At 41.0% G+C, this 26,258-nt stretch overlaps 1 protein-coding gene across 2 annotated transcripts in view; it reads left to right on the forward strand.

Moving 5' to 3' along the window:
- Positions 1-26,258, forward strand: part of LOC126281920 (conserved oligomeric Golgi complex subunit 1) — a 114,650-nt gene that overhangs the window by 80,242 nt on the left and 8,150 nt on the right. Inside the window, exons 15-16 of one of the 2 annotated variants that reach the window (XM_049981250.1) lie at positions 8,597-8,860; positions 13,872-13,911. In XM_049981250.1, the coding sequence (XP_049837207.1) occupies positions 8,597-8,860; positions 13,872-13,886 (279 nt within the window). In that variant the 3' untranslated portion in view covers positions 13,887-13,911. The remainder of the gene's footprint in view (positions 1-8,596; positions 8,861-13,871; positions 13,912-26,258) is intronic. The other variant, XM_049981249.1, reaches the window with a different exon arrangement.

Below are 26,258 nucleotides of genomic sequence, written 5' to 3' on the forward strand. Positions count from 1 at the left end.
GAGAGAGAGAGAGAGAGAGAGAGAGAGAGAGAGAGAGAAATTGTTGTCTTATATGTGGGTAGAGACGTGAGAGGGGTGGGTTCCCCTTCCTCTCTCTCCGTGGGGGGGAAGGGGGGGGGTGGGGTGAGGAATGACAGGGATGGCTTGGGTAGTGATTATGGGACAGCTCTGGGAGGAAATGGTAGTGGTAAATGTAGCCTGTGGTAAGATTTGTACTTTTTATGTTATATTAAGTGTCAATCAGTTTAAAGAGTGTGTGGTTTGCCAAGTTGACCTGATCATTTATCAGGTGTTTCTTTTCTGTTACTGTTTTTAGGATGTGGTAGTTTTCTTGTAAGGTGAGGAGGTATCTTTTGATGTTGTTTATCTGTATGATTTCCATGTCTGTGTTTCTGGTTGTAATTTGATGTTGGTGTTGATTTAAGTGTTGAATGATTTGTCCTATACTTCCATGCTCTTACATGTTCTTTGTATCTGGTGTCAAATGTCCTCCTAGTTTGACGTACATATCTTCCATCACATGTATTGCATTTCAGTTGGCATATTCCTGATTTCTGATACAGATCAGTTTTTCCTATTGTTTTTGGGAAGTATTTCTGAATTGAGTTGTTGGCTTGGTGTGCTATTTTTATGCCTTGTTTTTTGAAAATATTCTGTGTTTGTATTTGTGGTTGCATGTCATTGTGTACCATCTTTTTCTTTCTGTTTCTTTCACACTTTGCGTGTTGTTTCTATCCTTGTATTTTGTGTATTTGTTTGTGTATGTCTGATGGTACTGTGTTTAGTCTGTGGAGCATGTATCTGAGTGTTGCCTGCTTTTGAGAATTGGGGTGTTGTGATGTCTCATGTACACTCCTGGAAATGGAAAAAAGAACACATTGACACCGGTGTGTCAGACCCACCATACTTGCTCCGGACACTGCGAGAGGGCTGTACAAGCAATGATCACCCGCACGGCACAGCAGACACACCAGGAACCGCGGTGTTGGCCGTCGAATGGCGCTAGCTGCGCAGCATTTGTGCACCGCCGCCGTCAGTGTCAGCCAGTTTGCCGTGGCATACGGAGCTCCATCGCAGTCTTTAACACTGGTAGCATGCCGCGACAGCGTGGACGTGAACCGTATGTGCAGTTGACGGACTTTGAGCGAGGGTGTATAGTGGGCATGCGGGAGGCCGGGTGGACTTACCGCCGAATTGCTCAACACGTGGGGTGTGAGGTCTCCACAGTACATCGATGTTGTCGCCAGTAGTCGGCGGAAGGTGCACGTGCCCGTCGACCTGGGACCGGACCGCAGCGACGCACGGATGCACGCCAAGACCTTAGGATGCTACGCAGTGCCGTAGGGGACCGCACTGCCACTTCCCAGCAAATTAGGGACACTGTTGCTCCTGGGGTATCGGCGAGGACCATTCGCAACTGTCTCCATGAAGCTGGGCTACGGTCCCGCACACCGTTAGGCCATCTTCCGCTCACGCCCCAACATCGTGCAGCCCGCCTCCAGTGGTGTCGCGACAGGCGTGAATAGAGGTACGAATGGAGACATGTCGTCTTCAGCGATGAGAGTCGCTTCTGCCTTGGTGCCAATGATGGTCGTATGCGTGTTTGGCGCCGTGCAGGTGAGCGCCACAATCAGGACTGCATACGACCGAGGCACACAGGGCCAACACATGGCATCATGGTGTGGGGAGCGATCTCCTACACTGGCCGTACACTTCTGGTGATCGTCGAGGGGACACTGAATAGTGCACTGTACATCCAAACCGTCATCGAACCCATCGTTCTACCATTCCTAGACCGGCAAGGGAACTTGCTGTTCCAACAGGACAATGTACGTCCGCATGTATCCCATGCCACCCAACGTGCTCTAGAAGGTGTAAGTCAACTAACCTGGCCAGCAAGATCTCCGGATCTGCCCCCATTGAGCATGTTTGGGACTGGATGAAGCGTCGTCTCATGCGGTCTGCACGTCGAGCACGAACGCTGGTCCAACTGAGGCGCCAGGTGGAAATGGCATGGCAAGCCGTTCCACAGGACTACATGCAGCATCTCTACGATAGTCTCCATGGGAGAATAGCAGCCTGCATTGCTGCGAAAGGTGGATATACACTGTACTAGTGCCGACATTGTGCATGCTCTGTTGCCTGTGTCTATGTGCCTGTGGTTCTGTCAGTGTGATCATGTGATGTATCTGACCCCAGGAATGTGTCAATAAAGTTTCCCCTTCCTGGGACAATGAATTCACGGTGTTCTTATTTCAATTTCCAGGAGTGTATAATTGTAGCTGTTGTTGTCAGTTTTCGGTACCGGTACATGGCAAATGTGTGTTGGTTGTTTTGAATCTTTATGGTGATGTCCAAGAAATTTAACTGTCTATTTTGCTCTTTCTCTATTGTAAAATGTATATTGACATGAACAGAATTTCTGTCTGTGTGTGACTGGTCAATTTCATTGTTTGGTTCATCTATCAGGCACAAGATATCATCCGTATATCTAATCCAGTATAGGATGCTGTACATATTTGGCACTATTTTATTAAATATAATCTGTTCTACGTGGTTCATAAATATGTTTGATATGGTTCCGGACACTGGAGATCCCATTGGTAATCCTTCACTTTATAAATAGAATTCATTATTGAACTTAAAATAATTCTGTTCTCTTATTAGCTCTAGAAGCCCGAATGTTTCTGTGATGTATTCATGTGGAAGTGTACTGTGTGTCTTAAGATTTTGTTCTGTAATGTTTATTGTTTCAGTTATTCAACCAGAAACACAAGACATGGAAATCATAAGGATAAACAACAACAAAAAACACCTGCTCATCTCACAAGAAAACTACCACATCCAAAAAACCCTAACGAAAAGGAACAACTCATAAATGATCAGATCAACTTGGCAAACCACACACTCTTTAAAGTGATTGAGCATTTAATATAACATAAAAAGTAAAAATCTAACCACAGGCTCCATTTACCATTACCATTTCCTCCCAGGTATGTCCCATAATCACTGTAAAGGCCATTCTTGTCATTCCTTCTCCCCCTCCCCCCCCCTCCCGGGGAGAGGGGGAGAGGAATGGGGGGGGAGGGGGAGGGGAGACACCCCTCTCACGTATCTCCTAGGTACAACAAGACAATTTCACTAACTCTCTCTCTCTCTCTCTCTCTCTCTCTCTCTCTCTCTCTCTCTCTCTCTCACACACACACACACACACACACACACACACACACACAATTGTTTCATCGGTTGGCAACACTCACAATGTGGATGAAAACAAATGAATAGGGATAAACACCGTAGCAGTGATGAAAGAAAAACAGTTAAGGAAGTCATTTAAGTATAGTGCAGCACAGGAAATAACGCAAAATACCAAAAACTGCAGATGTGAAATGAAGTCTGTTGACATCAGCCTCTGCTAGCAAGAGGGGAAAGGTGCAGACTATGTAAAGAAACACCATAAGTAGCTTACAGACCAACTTCATAAAGAAAATGCTGTTTTTAACCTAAAAGAATCATGAAATAAATGTACAAACATGTGCATCCAATTTACAGAATACCCAGAAGATGCTTTGCAAATAAAAGCGAAACATGTCTGGTGTAATTCTTTTTCATTACATTGCAGTCAGCTCAAGACAGTTAACCTATAACAACAGATCAATAAATTATTTTTTTTTTCTTACATGGTGCAGCATAAAATCTTCAAAGAGAAATTTGTCATTAATATAAATCTTCTGTGAATTAGTGAGAACAGACTAAGATTGCTAACAAATACTGGAGAAACATAAATGGTTCACATTTTGTAGCTGTTCAAGAGTTTGTCTCTTGCCCTCTGTCACTCAAAGTGCATGAATATACAACTTCTGAAGGTAAAACTGTAAACAGAGTTGCTCATTCTAGGAACACATGTTGAGAAAGAGAACACATAGTAAAACATGGAGATGAAATAAGTTATAGTCAGAATTTGATGAAAGCTGTACTAATATGAACAATTTTTTTTAAATTTATTTGTGCTACAGTATGGTGGTGCTATACAAGTTTAAAGAAAAACCACCTTATTTAATTGCCAGTATTGCTTGTGTGTTGATGTGCAATATGAAGGGTTTCTATTCCAGAGTCTGGTTTGTACCTACTGATTGTTCATACTGTAGGAACCACTATTGGAGCAGAAAGAGAATTATTACCTTGCTGCCGATTTTAAGAGGGAGTGACAGTTTTTGTAATAGTCTTGCTAACTTAAGCTGAATAACCAAAAGGACAGATTAATAATATTCTGCAAAATCTCTTTTCAGTTGGTTTTACAAAGCATGTGGATAACATTGCTTGCAAATTACATATGTATTCCTATGGTTCTTTATGGTAGTAGAAAGGATCTTCAGATCCATTTCTTAATGCACACACTGTGTTGCATAGATCATGCCATGGTGAAGAAGCGGCGTGAATGTGGATTGTGCCAGAATACACATTACCACAGAAGTGCAACTGTAATTCAATACTTCTGAAGATAAATTGACAATTTACTATCAGTAAATGGTTGTGATATTACTGTAAGGGTTAGAGGCATGCTCACAGAAACTCATGGATTGTTGCGATCTCAAAATGCTCACCAACTACTTGTGTCAGTACAAAAGGATGCCAGATGCAGAATGCTGCCACAGGTGAATTGCCGGCTGCCTGCATGATAGCTCAGTCTGTCTTTGTCAACTCGCACTGGAATATAAGTTTGCGATTGTTCAGGGATAGGGTGACAGACACAGAAAGATGAGTTGGCATAGCATGCTTGTCGTTATAAACTGTATTTTGGAATAAAGTGGTGAAAATCACTCAGTCTCTGCGTATTGCTGCTCTTCACAGACATAACGCTTAAATTGCCTGTGTGGACCTCGGCCAAGGATAGCCCCCGTTATATTAGTACGGGTACTTGCCATACTGTGTATTGTTTCTGACTGAAGTTAAGTGTCTTTATGTATTCGCAGGCAGAGTGGCAGTACTTCGTGAAATTCTGGTTATTTTCAAATTGTGCTAGCTTGCTATTATTCATTACTGTAACATACGGAAGTATATCACAGGTGTGTGTGTGTGTGTGTGTGTGTGTGTGTGTGTGTGTGTGTGTGTGTGTGTGTGTACATACGTACTTGCTTTTACTAGAAAGCTATTGTGCATAGTGTCTCCAGTTGTGTGTTTCTTTGCTCCATGTTTTACCAATTGTGCAGCAGGAAAGTTATAAACAGCTGAGCTGTACATGGAGAAATCACAGAAATTTGCTGAGGTTGGCAAAAGGAGTACAATTGTAAATGTTGTTAAGGAATTAGTTTCTGTAATGGAGTTGTAGCTGTACAAATAAAGAGAAACCATGCCCCTTCCATAGACCTTAATGAATAATGCATTGAAGTGGTGAGCAGACATTTTAGCAGATCACTGGAATTAAAAATATACAAATTAGTAGTTTTTGCAAAAAATAGTCATTATGAAGTAATTACTGAGATGTCAAACTGGAAAGTCCAGGTTGTAATATCAACAATATTATGAAAAGGATGTGTTGCTACACACCGCAAAGATGACACATTGAGTTGCTGAAGGGCACAATGAAAAGACTGTTACATACAACCTTTTGGATGAAAAGACTGTTACATTCAAGCTTCTGTCCAAAGCTTTCTTCAGAAAAGAGAAACACACATTCATACAAGGAAGCACATGTCACACACACACACACACACACACACACACACACACGATCACTACTTCTGGCCAGTCCAACCGGACTCAACACACGTAAGTAAGTTACGGACTAAAGGAATGTGCATTTGGGTGTCTGTGTGACTGTGTGTGTGTGTGTGTGTGTGTGTGTGTGTGTGTGTGTGTGTAGACTTCTACTTATAGCTAGCATTTGGCCAGAGGTAGCACTCGTGTGTGCATTTTACCTATCTGAAGAAGGCTTTGGCCGAAGACTTATGTGTAACAATCTTTTCATCATGCCTGTTTGCAACTCGGTGAATTACTGAAGTGTTATAGAAACATATGAAAAGTTGTTGCAGATGAATCTTAAGAACTTGTTTTTGCGAGTGCCAATGAAGAACACCAAAAAATCGTCATTTGCAACTTTGGATATATTTTTCACAAATGTGAGGACAGGGTGACATAGGATTTTAGTCATTGATGATTTATTTTATTTCTTCACTGAGCATTTGTTTATATCATTGTTGGTTTTTGGTACTGTAAATACTCAGTCATTACTTATTGGCTGAGTAGATGGATGGCATAAGCATTTAATCGAAGATGGCAGCAATAAATTCTATGAAACATTTATCCTGAAGATAATAGGGAAGATGCTGCATATACAGAGAAAAGTTGCTGAAGATTCATAAATTATTGCAGGACATTTTTAATGCTTCAAATACTTGAGAATAAATGGTTTACGTGATTGATTGCCATATGATAGCAGGAAGATAGAGTAGGGATGGTTAAAAAGGAAAGGCTGGTCAACTTTCCCCACTCTGTGTCCTTAGCAAGGAAGACACTAATATTTCTGGAAGTTAGGATAATCTCATCACTTTGATATGTGTACATTGGCAGTACTAAACATTTTGACTCCTGATGGTAACTATTCTGTACAATAATAGTTAAAGAAAATTACAGGAAGAACTGTAGAGTTAGATATTTAATTTATTCTTAATTACATTCCTGTAACACTTAATCAACTTTCTCATAAAGAAGGATAGTAAAAGTTTCATGGCATCAAGTATTGAGTCAGTGCACCAAGTAGTAATAAAAAATTTTTTGACTTCATCATAGAGAAAGCACAAAGTATACAATCTCCACACAAAAAATTGGAAACTTGTTGTATCAAGCAAAATTCATTATAATTGAAACAAAGCAATCAAGAGATCTTACCTGAGATTCACTTTTCTGACAGAACAGTGATAAAAATTAGGACAATTGAAAACCATTGGCCACCAAATTAATTAATTCTTCTCTGCTTTGGATGAAAAATTGATCCTACAATCAAAGTCAGATTGAGCTAGGTAGCGCAGTGGTAAGGCACTGAATTGTATGTAGAGGATTGTGGTTTAAGTCCGCACCTTGCCACCCATATTTAGGTTTTTCAAGGGTTCCCTAAACTGCTTCAGGTAAATGGGATGGTTCCTTTGAAAAGAACATAGCCAGTATTCTTTTCCATTTTGAATTTGTGCTCTGTCTCAGTGATTTGCAATCTACCCTAATCCACAACAGGTTTCCTGTAAGACATATAATACATGAGGGTTATTTGGAAAATATGGTCTGCATCACCAAGCTAAGCGAATGTTGTGCAAACATTGAATAGTGTGTGTGCACCAATTCCCAGCATACTTTGCTCATCAAACACCACCATTAGCATTGGTATTGTTGCAGTGTCAGACCAAAATGTCAAAACAATTGCCCAGCACACTGATTGTGAAATACGGTCAGTGATTTGGTTTTGACAGCAAGGAATGTTGCAGCAGTGGAAATTCATTGACAGATAAGTGAGGTGTGTGGCCCCAATGCGATGAGTGACAGCCAAGTGCTTAAGTGGGCGAGAGCTTTCAGGGACATATGGGAAAATGTCCATGATGAACTGTGATCAGGCCAGTCATCAGTGATCTCAGAATATTTGACCAAAGGCACAGACAAAAAGATTTGTGAAGTCCAGCAATACACAATTTCAACTTAAATGTTTAAATTTCTGGATGTGGGTAGAACTACAGTGCACAAAATTGTCTCTGAAAAGTTCCAGTTTTGCAAATTGTGCACTTGTTAGTTTCCCAAGCTGCTTACTGAGAAATACAAAGTGGAAAGACTGACTAGTGCTCTTGACTTTTTGGACCAGTATCGAAGGATTACTTTTTAGGGAACATTGTCACAGGGGACAAGGCAAGAAGTCTAGACATCTGTCAATGGAATGGTGTCACATGTCATCACCAGTCAAAGTCAAGGCCAAGCAGATCGAATTTATGCAGCAAGGTACAGCAGTAAATACAGCCGCTTACTGTGCTACCCTGAAGAAACTTCAACATACCATACAGAATAAGCAATGTGGCCTTCTGACATCTGGAGTTTTGTTACTGCGTGACAGCACCAGACCCCATTCTGCCATTCACACCAAAAATCTGATCAGATCTTTTGCAAGGGAGCAGATTGTTCACCTATCGTACAGTTCATACTTGACGCCAAGAGATTTTCACTTGTTTAAATACATAAGAGTTTCTTGGCTGCAAGCATTTTGCGTTAGATGATGAAGTGAAAAAAGCAGTTAAAGACTGGATATCGTCACAGGCAGCAGGCATCTGTGAATTAGGGATACAAAAGCTTGTAGAACTTTATGAAAAATGTTTAAACAAATATGGAGACTGTGTAGAAAAATAAACATGTAAGGAATTAAATGAAAACAGTTTTTTTTTTTTTTTAAATCTGTGATGGTTTATGTTTTGTAAGGAATTGGATCTTACATTCCGAATAACCCTTGCACGACATTTTTTATAGTTATATTTATTATTTATAGCTGTGATAGTACCCCAAAAATTTGTTTTGTTATATTTGGTGCCACAGAGAGTAATAACTGACAATGTTACATCACATCAAGGGCCTACTGGGAATTCTCGTGGCTTGGCCTGAGAAGTTGTGCCACACAGCTCCAGTCAGAGGTCAGGGGAGTAGTGGCAGCTCTGCATCCGGACAGACTGGTGGCATAGATGATCCAAGCGTGCTTCCCCTGGGTCCCACAGCCCACTGGTTCCCTCTGCTGCCAGTCACGGGCCCAGCATCTGGGTCACGCCTCAGCACAACTGGAGCTGCACCAGTCATTGCTGCTGGTGCTGCCACTGTCCAGCAGGCTGACAAGTCTCAGGTGAGAATGGAGCCCTTCATCAGCGGTTGCTCAGTAGGCTGAGTTTTTGTATTTAATGTAATCCAGTAAAACTTCTGTATAAAAGATACAAGGCTATATGAGGGCAGTTCAGTTGGTACCCATGTTAGGAATAAAGTAACTCATTATTTTGATTTGTGCTTCATTTTCAGAATATGACGAAGAATCCAGGTCTTATTGATGAGTACAACTAAGTGCTCAAGATTGTATCTCACTTAAATTGTTCCAAACACAACTTCCATACTGTGAGCTGCATCTGCTGTATTCAATTCCTGCCTTGTTCTTCATAACATGTCCTCTGTCACTGTTGCAATCACATCATTGATACATAGTCTTTACGTAGGAATATTGTTCACTATGATAGTGTACACACAGTCCTTCATAAATCCCCACAATATGAATTGCAGTGGGGTAATATTGAGGGAAAGTGGTGGCCAACTGATGGATCCCCTGCATCTAATCCAGCGATAGGGAAATTTCATTGACAGGAACATGTGAACAGCCTTTGACCAATGTGGTGAAGCACCGTCATGTTGAAAGATGATTTTGTGTTGCAAGTTTTGTATCTGAGGGTATACAGACTGCTCCAACATGTCCAGATACACTGATGCACTTACTGTAATTTCTGCCAAGAAGAATGCTTGGACAGTCCTTTCGTGCATTAGCTCATACCAGACATTCAGTTTATGGCTACCACGAACATGTTCATGATAGTGTGCAGATGTTATGAACCTCAAATCTGAACATTACACTGATTAACTTTTCCTGATATGTCAAAGGGTGCCACATCTGAGAATAAGCATTTTTTCAGGAAGTTGGCATTCATGTCAGTACACAGCAGCATATCTGTAGCTCATTGCTGTTGGCATGCTTTGTCGTACAGCATTAGATATTACAGAATTTGCATTTTGTAAGCATACAAATGAAGATGCTGGTTTACTGGACAATGCATTGTTGCTCAGAGTACATTAAGTTTCCTAGATCCTTGCTGAATTAACTTAATGTGGGCTTCTGAGAAATGCATGTTTGATGTCTTCCACTATCTCTTCCAAAATATAAAGCTGCCAAAAACTTATGATGCCATTCTTTAATTTTTTCACATCAATAGAACCTGCAGTAATTTCTTTTTGCACAGTAATAGTTGATTATATTTGTGCAGACCACAATACTGCTTGCTGCTCTACAGAGTAGCCACTTCCACTTCATGCAATCATACTGCACTCTGACAACAATAGTTGGAACATATGACGGCTTATAAATTGTTTGATATGCTGTAGCACATGGTACAATTTCATTGTCATATTTACTGTTGTTTTTTTTCCGTGGCCTTTGAAATATGGGAATTTTGAAGGACGACGACTCTGTAAGGTTGAATTCTTTGGGAAACAGTTTTCCTACTGAACTCAGTAACTGGAGACATTTCCTTGATACTACTTTGTCAGCCATTGAAAAAAGCCATTCTGTCTGGTCTTCCTTCTTCCAATTAAAGATACTGTACTAACTGATTAGTTCCAGAAAATGATACAAGGAGGTTGGGTCCTTTACTGCAGTACATGTATCACCTGATCCGAAGCAGGCTGTGCATTGTCTTCCTGAACCATCATATAGCAAAATGTAATTTATCCGGTTTTGTTATTATTTATACAGATATCTTCTGCTTTATTTATTGGCTGTAGACAGTTTCTGAACTTAACAGTCAGGTGGTGCAGTTTTTCTTTTCTTTTCTTTTCTTTTCGTTTTCCTGTCCATGTATTACTCAGTATGCTTTCTGGTTAAAATAAATTTTCTATTTTTTCTGTTTCTTTGTGCTGTCTTTGCTCACTTTTAACCATTTCAGTATCATTTTCAACTGACTTTTGTTCCTTTTTCATTTGTGTGGAAATTCATTCCAGTATTCAGTCTTCTCTTTGCACATTTTTTGTCTTAATTAAAACAGTTATTTCTACTTTATGTTCAAAACACAAACAAGACCCAGAAAGAATGAATATAAGGAAACAGAGAAGGCTTTGGAAGTGGGCTAAGAATTGGATCTTTGCACCTACATACTTGGACAAGGAAAACAGAAGAAGTTACAGATTTGCTGGATGAAGAAAACTGGTCGTCATAGGATTGGGGGACACAATGCAGAGAAGACAAGGAACAAAAGAGCTGAGGAGAGGATTCCAGCCATACTGGAATGAAAATGAGCTAGAATGAAGAACAGAATTGGGATTGTCTTCCATAATGATCTTATAGAGGATGTGAAAGGAATAAATGACAGGATAATGAAGTTAAAATATCAGTCAAGGAATGCCTTTTGAGATTGTGCAGGTACATGGTCCACAAGTAGGTTTTTAGATACAGGAAAAGGTATACTTGGAGGAGGATATTGGGATACGGATGGTCAGAATACAGTAATGCAGGTAACCCCAATGTTCCTGCCGGCAGAGGGAAAAAGAGAAAAGGAAAGGATATGAAGAGATATTGGGAAAGGGACAATGGGGTAACAGAAAGGAAGAAAGAACAAAGGAAGCTATGAGATATCTGCAAGAAAAATGTGTTGATGGTTTGAAATTTTTGGGATAAGCAGTAAGAAAGTCTTAAAGTATTATGGTACAGCTGTGATTAGAAAAGGACATCTGGTATGGACTGTACCATCTTTGACAAGGAATAAGAACACATGTCACTGGCTTAAAGGTAATGCACTAAGTTTCATCAGATTATGGCCACCACCTGCCACCGATTAGTCAAAGAGCCACGATTGGGGGGGGGGGGGGGGGGGGGGGGACGACACAAAGACAAGAGAGAGAGAGAGAGAGAGAGAGAGAGAGAGAGAAATGGAAACTGAAAGAGGAGGAAATCAGAGAAAAGTAACATGTAAGGAAACAAGTGAACTCATAGTAGTAGAAGAGGAATGGTAGAAGTTTAAAACAGCACTTGTTGAAACTGCAGTGTCTGTTTCTGGAAGAACAAGCAATGTTATAAGATGAGAAAAAAAACTTTATAGGGTGAGAGTCAAAAAATCTGCTCAGGACAAGAAGAGAACAATCGAGGTATGTTTCGGCAAGTGACCCAAGATGCAGTGGGTGAATCTAACATCAGGAAGATAGTATCAGAAGAGATAAGAAACGGTTCAACTAATGGACAGAGGTGAAATGAACGGAAAATGACAGTATGAGATGACGAGGGTAAAGAGGAAAGGCATGAGTAACCCCACTAAGCTAGATGCAAATGGAAAAGATAAATAATAAAAAGAAGTAAAAGTTATGTGGAAAGAGCACTTAGAAGTCTTTTAAATCCACGTTGGGAAAGCTGAGGAGGAGAGCCACTTTGAAGAGGTAGATAACAACCTAGGGAAACAATTTGACCCTGACAGAAGTTGAATCAGTAATGGGAACTATGGAAGAGGAAAGCACCAGGTGTAGATTGGGTGTCAGTTGAAATGGTATGAACAGCTTATATTATAAAGTGGTAGTGGCTATACCATACTGTGAGAGCTGTTTTGATCAAGAAGACAACTTCAGAAGACTTTCAGAAAGTAAACAAGAGAACTGAAAAATTATGGAGGAGTGACACTAGTTTGCCATTCTGCAAAAATATTTGAGAAAATTTGAGGAAAGAGAATAAGGAACAAAGACGAGATAAAATTGAAGCATGCTTCAGGCTGGGATGTGAACTGCAGACTTCATACATGTGATGAGGCAGCTGCAGGAAAGACATTGAGCATAGGCAACTTTTACTGACAGCCTTCTTGGATCTTGAGAATGTGTACAACAATGTGTGCTGCAGTAGGGTACTGGTAGTGCTGGATAACATAGGCAGGCAAAAATATGAAATTGGCAGGCTGAAATAAATGTGGTACAGAAGTAAAACCTAACTTAAAATAGGAGATAAGGCAATAGATAAAGAAGAGAAGGGGCTTAAAATGAGAAACTGCACTTCCTCTCTTAACTTTTGTGCTCGTTGTGAATAACATGGTGTACAAGATACTGACTTCCAGTGATGCCTTAGTGCTCTGGGGATTAAGGAAGATAAATTTCAGCAACAATAATTGCATGGGCAGAGATGGTTGGATTAGATGGTATGAAATTTAATGCGAAGAAGAATGAGTTCATGATGTGAACAGACAAAGGGAGAGGACTACCCCAGGATGAACTTGCAAAGGAACAACTTTAAAAAGTCGACACATTCAACAAAACAAAGTGAAAGAAAGAAATGAAGAAGTCAATGAGAAATGGAGGCAACCAGTATCATTTCCGAGAAATGTCAGACTTATTATGGAATGAAGTCATATTTGATTATCCTGACTTACACTTCCAAAAAAATGCACAATGAAGAAAAGAAATTTAAGCAAGATAGAAGCACAGGAAGGGAAATTTCACAGAAGCTGAGGGGAAGTAAAAAGATGGAAAAATTAAGAAATTAAGAGATGAGGGAGATGGTAAAGGAAGTTACCTTATAGGAGTGGACATAAGACTAGCTTTGTGGTAAATGAATTACGGCTTCAAGGCAAGAGACCAAGAAGATGACCTAGAGATGGTTGGCTATAAAGAGTGTAACAGAACATTCAAGAAAAGAAGAAGAATGAAACAGAGTGATGCCAGCATAATGGTGGAAAGAGAGAGGAAAATGGAAAAACTTGTGTGCAAAACTGCTTGGCTGACTCGTGGCTGGAAACTGTTACTTATGATGATGATGATTCCTATTTTATACTTCCACAGTCTGCTACCTCTGGGATGCTTTACGTGTCCTGCTTTCTGCTTATATAGTTTCCAAATAATGATATGATTGGCTCTTGTTTTTGTTTATCTTTTCACTTAAAAGTAATTTATTATCCTCCCATACTCTACATTTTGAAGGACCAGTTATTAATTCAAAGATTTCTATATGCTTTAGCTTGCTTTATGCCATGTAATGATCTGATCTTGTGGTGAACATGACCAACAGTGGTTGTTTTAAAAGTTTTTATATCCTTGAAAAGCCATAACATAACAATAAGTATTATTTATTTCAGTATTTTTGCCTATAAGAAGTTGACGGAGCCCCATTTATAGGTACAGTGTCAGATATGAAGTGTCTTCTTTGTTGACCTGATTATACTAACAGCACTTGACTGTTAATTTGTGCTGTACCAATAATTATAACGTTGAGTTTTTGCCTTGGCATTTAACCATCCTGTGTGTGTGTGTCTCCTCATATTAATAACACATTGCGTTCTTCAAATGTTGCTAAATGGCCGATTTGGTAACACACTAATTTATTCTGTATAATAATACATTACAAATTATTTAGGGTCATTAACTAATTTAACTGGTTGACAGGGAGTGATGAATGTAAATGAAATTGCTGGATTGAAAATTAATTCACCTGTACGTACAATATGTTTGGTGTTAGAAATTCATTGATTTCTTCAGCTTTCAAATTAACATGCTTTTTGTCAAACATAAACATACAGTATCAGATATCCATATTCTTCAGTGACTTTGGAGATTCTGTTAAATGCAGATAATTGGAATAAACAAAATTAAATTGTAGTGCACAAAGGGGGTGCATAGGGAAAGAAGGTAGTTGTAAGAAAATAATCTTCATGGATGTTGAGGAATAGAAAGGCTTCATACTGAAGGATGAAAGGAGGATAGAAAGTGAGGAATACAGTCATTATACAAGCAAAAGAACTTATCTACATTATCTCTCCACATTTGTGTATCCTAGAATTTTGCAGTCACTCATTTCCCCTTTCCCATAATTTTATGGTTTATAATACCTCATAGTGATACAAACACTTCCACTTCTCTTAGGGGGGCCTAACATATCCATACTGTGGATGCCTATCTATAAGAAGAAAACGTGAGTGACTTTGGCAGACACTGTAAGAAACAGCTTTGTCAGGGGGTTAGTGTGAATGCAGTTGCTAAGAATAAATGAGAAGTCCACCATCGATGGTAAGAACATGTATTGAGAGCAGTACAGGAGAAAGAGACAAATTCTACACACTAGCTCAGTCTGTATCTATGAAGACCTTGAGGAAGACAAAAGATTTGGTGGATGGATACACTCAGTAAAGATAATGCAATCTTACAAGTAAAAGAGAGAATTGATCTTAGAATTGAATTTGATCATTATTTTTTCATTGTGCTGTAATCACCTTTATTTATTTATTTATTTATTTATTTATTTCGCTCACAGACAAATTAAGCATCTATTGCAGCTGTATATTTTTAATTCTGCATTTCTGAACTGTTGGAAGAGGAATATAGATACATTTCAAGAACTGACTGTTTTAATGTGTCAAGAAAGCAATATCTTTTGTTGGTATCCCCCTCTGTATTGATTGTGATCCTCCCTCCCTTAAAAACGCAAGTTGACAATATCTGTATCACCACCCCCTCTACTCTTGAAAGACAATGCTTCTCTCTCTCTCTCTCTCTCTCTCTCTCTCTCTCTCTCTCTATCTCTCTATCTCACCCCCCCCCCCCCCCCCCCCCACACACACACACACACACACACACACACACACACACACACACACACACCGTGGTGTATCAGTCATTGGGAGAATTTTGTTTTTGTAATGTGTAGATGGAAACAAGTACAACTACAATGTGTTTCACATAGTGCTCAGTTTTGGTGGATCAGTTCATTTCTTGCTAGAAACAAAATATTATTGTAAGTGGTAGTTTATATCCTTATTCCCATATTTGATTGAGTGGCCCCAAATTAGTCTGGTGTGATTTCAGTTTAAAAACATGTTAAACTGGGGCTACGAAGATATGACAAAGAAATGTTTACTGGGATTTTAATATCTTTTGTTATTATTGACTGATAGAGAGCAAGCCATGTAGTGCTAAAACAGCCAGGTACAGTTATCAATTAAAGCTCTTCTGCACAAACGTCTTGAATGCGCCTAACTTGCCCATCTTAAGTGCCAGCCCTTGCCACATTGTTTGTTACGACCATGCAGCTGCACTTCAGTGTTGCTGGCTGGAGTACTATTTATTTTTTGTATTCTGCTGTCCCTGTAGTAGATACACTCAGTTGCAAATCTCTAAATCACTAGAAAAATCTATGGCAGTATTATCGCACTGCCTTTAGCTGTGCAGCAGTAAGCAAACAGTTTTACAGACAGAGGGCCTCACATGATAAGATCTCCATAACTACACACCTGTCCCCAACAAAAATAGAATATTGATTAGCATGTACATTCCAGTTTCCAAATGAAGCTCGATTAGAAAACTTTTTGTCATTTATAAGTGAAAAAGTTCTGTGTGAGATTTATGCCACTGTTGAAGCTGTGAAATAGGAAAGAAAGGTATCATTCAGGAGCAAATGTTTGTGCATTGTCTTTCTGAAAGTACAGGTAACCTGTAAGTGCAGTAAGTGATGAAACAGCTGCACATTATTCGAAAGTAGATTTTTGTGTCATTCACTGGTGACAGACTATGGCTGATGTTCCCATATCTTATATGTACCCCTCACATGAGACTGCCTCCATGATCTTGTCTGAATGTTGCCCTGTTGATGAGTATACGTTTTATTTTCAGTATTCTCATACCCTGCCATCGACACATACCGATGTGTACCGTGATTTTCAATCTGGCCCTCAGGGGGCTCACGATTCCCTTGTGGGTCTGTGTAATGCAAGCACTGAGTGACAAGCTATTGTATCAGCTTTTTCCTTTCTTGTGCTGCAATATCTCAACTCCAACTTTCCTTACTTCTCATACTTTTGAGCCCATAATGAGAGTCCTTGATGTTGACACAACTATTTCTCTAGGTTGTTATATCTTTTGTTTACATCTTTCTCCTTTTACTTTTGACCATGAACTTTTGGGGTAAGTGTTTTTGGTTCCATTTTTGATTTCACTTAAATTTTCCAAAGTTTTCCTGTAGTGTGGACCAGGTGGCGAAAAACGGCTTAGATATCACCAATGTACCTATAGTGTAGAAGATCCTTACACACAATAACTAAACAGACATATCAATGTGTTTGAAAACCATTGTGGTAGGCCATACCATAGAGATGTCATTTACTCTCTCAGTAGAGCTCCCTGAAAACAAAGGGGTTGCAACTTCTACTGTCAGAGCGGTTGACTCCACATAAATGCCAAGAAATGTCATCTTCCTGAGAACCAGGACTCCTAGCAAGGGTCATCAAGCCAAGATCAGCTTTTCTGCGGCTGGATGGTGTCTGTGGTAAGAGTAATTGATCAGATCAGATGCCATCAGGGCAGATGTTTCACAGATGAAGCAAATCAAATTAAACCAAAACAATGACTGTAATGACTTGTCACTCAGTGGATAGAGAGAAACTCTTTAATGAAGAAACTTACAGCCCCACTGCATTTTGATCTCTGGCCATCTGGCCTCATCGAGGGATAAGTGACAAGCACAAGCACAGAGAAGAGGAACTCGCAAATTCTGGCAATACCTGATACATTCTTGAACTAATGGAGACTCATTTACAACCATAATCTTTGTGAAATATAGTGAGGATAAGTCCGGTTGCTGCATTGGGGGAAAAAATGATAAATAGATCCCTCCTTATCAAAACACAACTGCTATGCAGGCACAAGCACTCCTGAAATGTAACAAACTGGGAGACGTTCCTGTCACTGTCAGCCCGCATAAAAATCTCAATTTGACCCATGAATATAACTGAGCGACGTGGCACAGTGGTTAGAACAGACTCTCATTTGGGAGGTTGCCACTTCAAACCAGCAGGCTGATTTAGGTTTTCCAGGATTTCCCTAAATCACTTTAGGCAAATGTCTGGATGGTTCCTTTGAAAGGGCTTGGCCAACTTCGTTCCCCATCCTTCCTTAATCTGATGGAACCGATGACCTCGCTGTTTGGTCCACTACCCCAAATCAACCAACCAACCAAGAATATGAATTAGAAATAATGTTATTCAGCACATAGAAGAAGCACTGAGCAGCAGTCAGGCATATTTAAAAGTAGACTAAGCCATCGGACACTATCTTCTGGGGTAGGTAGTGTACATAAGAGGCATGTGTTGGGAAGGGGTGGAATAGCAGGGTACAGGTGGGAGAACATACTATAGCAGTGCCTGTGGGAGTTTACAGGGACATGGTGAGGTACAGGGATGTGGGCAGCAGCATTTGGAGGCTGAGCTGGGGAGAAGTGAGGAGTGGGTGGGGGTGGGGTTGAGTGGGGGGGGGGGAGGACTACACAGTCCCACTGGGAGGGGGGGGGGCAGAAGGCTTGTGTAATGATGAAATGGGAGCAGAGAAGAATGTCGAGGCAGATGAAGTACTGGCACTAGCAGTGGTTGAGGCCAGGGGTTTGATGGCAACCAAGGGATGTTGCAGGGAGAGTTCCCACTTGTGCAGTTCAGAAAAAGATGTTGCAGGGAGAGTTCCCACTTGTGCAGTTCAGAAAAGCTGGTGTTGGTGGGAAGAATACAGTGGCACAGGCTGTAAAGCAGCGATTACAAGTTCCCACCCCACACCTTACTAGTACCCTCTCTACCACCTTCAACTGAAATCTCTACTCACTTCAGCTGGGCCTCTCCACACAGAGACAGCCATGGCAATTTTTTTTTGTGTGTGTGTGTGTGTGTGTGTGTGTGTGTGTGTGTGTGAGAGAGAGAGAGAGAGAGAGAGAGAGAGAGAGAGAGAGAGAGAGAGGAGAGAGGAGAATATAAAATGCTAGACCTGTTACCTTATCTTGTGGCCACAAACAAATACGAATGTCTTCAAGTCATCAAAATGGTCTAGATTATTTCAAGCACTGTGCACAGTCTTCTACCTGATATGCCTTTTAGCCACAGTCACACAAATCACATGACTACTCATTTGAAGTACAGGTCACTAACTACTTTAGTCTACAAACATATAACACCAAAGCTTCCATGCTGGGGCAGCTGGAAACACCTCAATTTTTTCTGCATCTATGGAGGATAGGACACCATCCAAGACATCCTCCTCCTGACATGAAGCAGAAATGTGACCTCACACAAGCCAGTGGATGAAAGAGCCACAGGCAATGTGACACAGAGCAGCTCATTCATCACCCAATCTGGAGCTTAAAGACAACAAATTGCCACACAAACTCTAACCTTCTTAGGTACAGAAAGAGAGAGAAATAAGTATAAGTCAGACAGACGGAAAGGAAAAACCTAAACTAGAAACAGATTTGACAGTTCAGACAGAATCAGATATCCCCTTACATATAGAAGACTCCACATATATGGATGTTACACCATGTCTCACAGATAACACGAGACCAACACCTACATCTTTCATCTTCACTGCAGTGCTGTATCCTCTTTAATGTTATTACAAAGGAGTTGTAATGGATAGTCCCACCACCTGGCAGAGCTCTGCCAACTGATGGTAACCTATCATATAGTACGCGACATAGGAATTACTTTTGTTAGAGAATCATGTCTAATATTAGACATCATACCTATTCCAATGATCGTGTCAGTGTAAAGAGGGTATATGTGCACTAATACATTCTAACATCTGCAGCAAACAATTGCCACTTCACAACAGACTAAGGGTAGTAGCTACCTGTTTCCATATATAAAGAAAGATAACAACATGCAGTACCTACCTGTCATTGAGAGACAAGAGCTAGCCTTGTAGCAAAATTACCCAAACCCTTAATATTAATGGGGGAGTTAAATGCTCATAATCATTTTTGAGGTAGCAGTGTTAAGTCTGGTAGAGGACAACTCTTAGAAAATTTTCTTGTGGAATTTCGAATCTGCGTCGTAAACACGGGCAATTACATATTCTAGCGTTGGCTGTTGTACCTTATCCTGTGGCGCACATTCCATTATCTCCCCAAGTATAGGTTAAACTTCAATGTATTTGTGGACATCAGCTACACACAGGAATTTCTAATGGAGACATTATCCCTGGCTCCCTGGATACTGCGAAACTTATCACAGCACAGTTTGCAGAAAAATCTGCATCTCAAAATTACCACCCTGCCTTTACAAATTATGGACATCTAGTGGAGCTTAACATTATGTTCTTTCACTCCCATCATGTAGAAACCTATAGTGGTCCTTTTAATGAATGGGAACTCAGTAGTGCCTTAGATTCATGTTGATATGTCGCCAGCTTTTGAAAAATCCACAACCAGTTGCTTCAACACATGAACAACAGCAATCATGAGTATCCTGGTGATTTTTAATTGTGTATGGTGAGAGGGAATTTTTGCCCATAAGTAGAAGGAGAGCATAGTAGTACTATGCTGAAACTGGGGAAAGATGCACTAACATAGGTAATTATTGTCTAGTTTAGATAAACAGTTAATTGTTAGAAATAATGGTTATAATTGATTTCATTGGTGCTTCAAATGCAAGTGACTACTTTTGTAATTTCAGTGTGGCTTCTGAGAATCTTGGTCTATTGCTGACCATCTCAAGAGACCTAGTTTATGCATTCAAAGAGTCCTTTGCACACTGCTGGCATATTATTACTGCATTCTTTGATTTCCAAAATGTTTATGATACTATGTGGTGATATCACATCTTGCCTTCTTTACACAAGTGGAGTTATTGGGTTGCCTACCCATTTTTGTACAGAACTTTGCATCACCAGGATAGCTTTGGGTATGAGGTGGCATGATCCTTGGTACCCATTGATCCAAGGAATAGCATCTTACAGAAATCGGTGCTGGTTGCTGCCATTTTTGCTATTGCAGTCTTGGTATTGTAGCCACTGTGAATCCCGAGGTCTTGCCAGCATTGTAGGTAGACAAATCATGTATATAATACTGGTCAGCATCTCTCCATACTGTAGAATAGCACCGTTACAGTGCTATACATGGCACATAAGATGGGCAAGTAGAATGGGTACTGTTTTTCACTAATGAAATTTCCTGTTGTGCATTTTGCAGACTTTGGTCTGTCATTCACACCCAAAACTTCACTTAGGAAATGAGCCACTAGATGTAATTGACAAATTCCGCTTTTTGGAACTATTATTTGGTAGTAACCTAACGTGGAAACCACACATATGAGGATTCAAGGATAATTGCATGAAGGAACTAAATGACATCTGTTTCCTCAGCAACTTTTTCATGGGAACAGACCTAATGGCTTTATTAAGGTTTTATAAAATGCTAATTTTAATTCACTTAGACGGTGTATGTGTTGCTTACGGTTCAGAAAAACCATCTGTACTTGGGCAAGACTAACAGTTAGACTCAAAGAGCCCAAACAAACAAATGTGGTTAAAACACAGAAAATGTGATAAAAGAAATATAAAAGGCAAACTAAGATAAAATCACACTTACTCTCTCCCATTATCACCCGCTCAATCACACTCACAAAACATTGTGACAAATGGGAAGAAGTTCGAAAGCTGTCAATTAAACCACAATAAAGACTATAGGAAAACTAAAATAGATTCACAGCATTATTGGGGTGGTTGATCACTTACTGAAAACACAGATGGGCCAACCACCCTGGTAACACATTAAAAATGTCACTCTAAAATTTTAGGGTGACAAGTCACACAATTCACAAAATTTTAAAAGTCACACCACATTTTTTTTTTATTATTATCAGTTAAAATAGACAGCAAATCTGTCAGTCAATTAGCTGCTGCCCACAGGTCTAAAAATAAAGCACAGTTTAGTAAAATGTGTCACATTGTGATCTGTATGCCACAAGCACCACACATTGGAGAGTCCTCTCTCCTGAGCAAAATGCATGTGTCTTAGGGCTGTGGCATATACAAAGGCAAGTAAGGAGATATGCCATAACCATGTTATTGACTTAAGTAGACACAGCTTATTGTATGTCACTTCCAGCCACTCGTCTTCCCATCTGTGCATGACTGTAACTCAACAGCGAGATGATAGCATACAGAGGGATGGCACGCTGAACTAATTAAGGATCGTGACCCACCTCCTTGGCGCTGCTGCAACCACCTTTAATTCCCCACAATACTCCTGTGCTGTGACACCCAGCAGAAAGACCTCTTCTTTCCCAGCTGTTGGAGGAGGAGGAGGAGGAGGAGGAGGAGGAGGAGGAGGAGGAGGGTGTCCTGGATATTCTGGACTACTTTATTTACTGTGTTGTAGAGAATGAAGGGCACTCAGGGAATTGGAACAAACAAGGAATGTAGCACTCAAAGCATTTCTCATCTGCTCCAGTGCCCACAGTATCACGTATAATTTGGAATTGAAGACTTTAAAGTCTTGAGGCAGTTGGATCATGAGGGCACTCTCTAGGGAAACAGCAGATCAACCATCGGAGTCACCTGTTTAGTCCACCCATAAATTCAGCTACAGAGTTGTGACATTCAGCTGAAATGTTATAAAGTAATGTATTAGAAACATATGCAGGAGTGCAACCTCTCCTGTACTGCATGAAATCTAAAATTACTCTGAGCTTGTGCAGTAACCAGGATGGCAGGCACTTAAAATCCTGGAGTTGGGGTTGTACATGCTCCACACGAAATGACTCCAGCACATGCTGCACGTGGTTCCCAAATGGCCCTGTTGCTCATGGACGTTCCAGATACAGATGAGCAACAGTAGGGTGTGCAGGTGAATTCGAAGCAGTGAGGAATTTATGTGCCTGACACACCACGAGGAGCTGCCACTCCATGGTGAGTGGCAGTTCCTCAGTCTCAGCACAGAGACTGGGTATGGGGCTTGTCCTAGAAGCACCTGTGGCCAGCTCAATCCCCCTCCCCCCAATCCAATTATAGATAGTGTCAATAATCTTCAGATAAGAAAGCTTCACTGATCTGTGTACTGTGCACCCATAGTATAGTTGCGATCGCATGAAAGCCCCATAAAATTGGAACAAGTGTGTCCTGTCTACTCCCAAAGACCTGTGGCTAAGGCACTTTAAGGTATTCGATGCCTTCTGGGTTCTGGCTTGCAGGCCTCTCGAATAAGGAGGGTTTTAGAGAACTCAATGTGATTCTACTTATGGCTATGGTAAATAGGGTTGCACTTAAAACTCTGCCCTGCGGAAAAACATTCACCTGCTCAAAATGAGCTGACAGCACGTCATTAACTCGGGACTGAGAATGCACTGTGATAAGAAGGACCATATGAAGATGGGATGTGGCCACAAAAGACCCATTGGTGGAGCTGCCCTAAAATACTATGTCTCCAAGTAGTGTCGTATGCCTTACTGATGCCAAAGAGTGCACTGATACATTGATGGTTGTGTGGGAAATCCTTGTGAATAGCCCCCTCTGGAAGGGTCAAGTTGTTGACAGTGGAGTGAAATCTCCTGAATCCACTCTATGAGTGGCTAAGTAGTTGCCTGGTCTCCAGCATCCACACAAGACATTTGTTAATTATTTGGACAGTTCATTAAGGCGATGCTCTGTTAGCTACTGGGCCATGTTCAATCCTTTGCTGGTTTGAGGATAGCTATCTGAATGGTCTCTCTCCATTAATCAGGAAAAAGACCTGTCAGCCATATCAAATTAAGACATACAATGTGTATTTCCTTAGATGCGGATTGCAAATGTTAAAGAATGCTGTTCTAGATTTGGTCATGACCAGGTGCAGTATCAGGAGCCTTAGACAATGCCAAATCCAGCTCCCATATGGAGAAAGGGCAGTTGTAAGACTAAAGAACTGTTGGATCTGAGGTCCAACTGGCCCCTATCTATGGTCACACAGTAGCAGCAGATCCTGGCTGGCATTGACAGCAGTCGACCTAAAATTCTCTGTCATCCTCTTAGTGATCCCTCCAGGCATTGTTTGGAGACACCCCTGTTTCAGCACAGCTGCTATTGGTAAACGACTGCATTTACTGGAAGTCCTCCTGATGGCTTCTCACAATCCTGTAGAATAAGTGGTACAGTTGATAGAGTTCAGGAACTCTTGCCATGACCATTTCTTCCTCTTCTGAATGATATATCAAGCCTTCTCTCTGGTGACTCGAAAGGCTGTCTGCTGTTGGGTATCATTTAAACCTTCATAATGCCACAAGCCTGACCCAGATTGCTGAGCAGCAATCAGTGGTCCAACGAGATTCAGGTTGCCTCCTAAAATGACTTAAGGATGTTGGGGTGGATATGTCAACGGTAAGGTGGATTGCTTTTGTGATTTGGTCCACCCATTCCTGGATGCTGCCCTGATTTTTAAACACAGCCAGCTGGCTGAACAGCGTCCAGTTAGCTCTGTTGACCATCCATTTCCAGGTCTTCTGTTCAAGTAATGCTCCATATAGCAGGTGGATCCAAAGTGAGAAGTAGTCACTGGAATGAAGGTCATCAGTTGCTTTCCACTGAGCAGACTCTGCAATGACTGGAGAGCAGAAAGATAGATCGATGGCTGAGGATGACCCAGCCGAGAAATTGGAGTCACTGTGTAAGAGAAATGGGCAGGGGAGTTGTTCTGTAAGGCCTGTGAGAGCTTCAGAGTCTTTTGCATCCAGCGAGGGTAAAGACCGTGAGCAGATAGTGATTTGCTGACCCATATGAACTTAAATGGCTACGGCTTGTAGATTAGTAATCGAGGAGAGAACAGAGGAGTGATGTGCGTTATTGACAAACAGAGCAAACCCCCCCTCCCCCCCTCTCCTCCTCAGCTCTTTCCCCAGTCAGGTCATCCTTGCAGCGGAGGGTATAGCCCCAAACAGAGGGATGTCAGTGGCCTTAAAATATGTTTCTTGTAGACACAAGCACAGAGAATATACCTGGGCTAGGAGTTTCGGTTCCTCAACATGAGTCCTGAACCCGTCCATGTTCCACTATAGTGTGGAGCCATTTATCAAGCGGGTTGCACATCCAACCTCTCTCTCTGAAAGGGGGGGGGGGGGGGGGGGGTGCGACAGGTTGCAGTTGGCTGGAAGACTGTGAGCTCTAATAATACAACTACAGCTTGACGCATGCACTGACAGACACGGGTTGTAATGCTGACCTACCTCCATTTGTGTAGTAGCATTGGCTGTTGAAATAGTCTTTTTAAGGGTTGATGCAATGATTATGGGAGGCTTTATAGATCTTCTTGGCTTTACCATAGCGGATGCATTTTTTTGTTTTAATGTCCTGTGTCCTCCTTTCTTCTAGGCAGATGCTGTAGTCTGTGCTCCAGACTGCCAAGTCAGCAGATGATGGTTGAGGTGACCGTTATAGCAAGAATCTACTAATACTAGTATTGCTGGCCCTTGTTTTGATCACAACCGAGGTAGAATCTTCCAACACATGTCAGGGGCCTGAAGATGATGCAGTAAAATGCTGAAACTGGTTGCCAAATAAAATAAGGTTGGAAACTAGATGGCTGAAAGGTGTTTAATGTGACATCCTTACGAAATTGAGGTGTGACAGTGTCCCCAGAGGTTGCCTGCTGACAACCATTCCACACCAACAGCCATACATCTCATTGGCGCACAACACACTTTGAGATTGAGTTTTTCTTTTCTACACCATACAGGCAGTTGGGCCTAGATCCCAGCTCCCTGTGGCACAAACGTTCCACTGCCACACTGTACAGTGGTTGCTGAAGCATGCCCAGAGCTTACGGTGATAGAGGAATGGCATGCTTACCAGTCTGCGCCTCATCAGAAACCTTGCAGTGAGCAAGCCTGTACTCAGCAAACAAATGCTGAGCCACTGAGGGGCCCAAACAATACCCCCCTTGTGCAGGCAGAAATACCACTTTTGCTAGTATGATGCCACTGTCTCTTGATTAACTGAGTGATCAGTATCAGCCATCAACTAGAACACCTTTGTTACCCCATATTGTTCTGAAAAGACCGGATCTAGCTGCTTATGAACCACATCGTAACAGGCAGATCAGCTGAAGAATGGTTGACGATCTGTGTAGAGAACTTCAACTCACCCCCTCCCCTCGTTCTGTTATATGCAAAGAATAGCATCTCAGACTCCCTCCTGATATGATACCAGGCCAAAAGTGTGGGTAATAATAATAAATAATAATAATAATAATAATAATTGTGTGTAGATCAGTGGCTGTGTGCAAGTATTTAAGTGCATAGCACTTCAGCAACTTGCATGACCCTAATCTACCGCAGTTATCCAATTAGAGAAAGGGAAACTGAAGTTCAAATCGAACCTGAACCACATATAATTCCTGGCAATGTCAGCAAGAGGTGAAGTGTAGATTAAAGGCAGACTGAAAAATTCTGTGGTCTGATTGATATTTGTTCCCATGACCTCTCATTTTCTAATCAAGTACTTTACCACTAAACCACCAAGCCTGATAGGTAATACAAATGGACATTCACAGTAGCGCCAATGGAACTACTGATTTCATCACTTACTGGCAAATATTTGACTCCATATATCGTGATCATCCACATCATTACATCATTTATACTTATGACAGTAAGGTCATTGATCACATCAGTTGTACTTATGTTTATGCAGGAAGTTCTGAGCTACACTCTCAACCAGATATGCTCCCAGAATTGGCAGTCATGTTT

Source organism: Schistocerca gregaria, chromosome 7 (genome assembly GCF_023897955.1).
Source record: "Schistocerca gregaria isolate iqSchGreg1 chromosome 7, iqSchGreg1.2, whole genome shotgun sequence".
Lineage (NCBI taxonomy): Eukaryota > Metazoa > Arthropoda > Insecta > Orthoptera > Acrididae > Schistocerca > Schistocerca gregaria.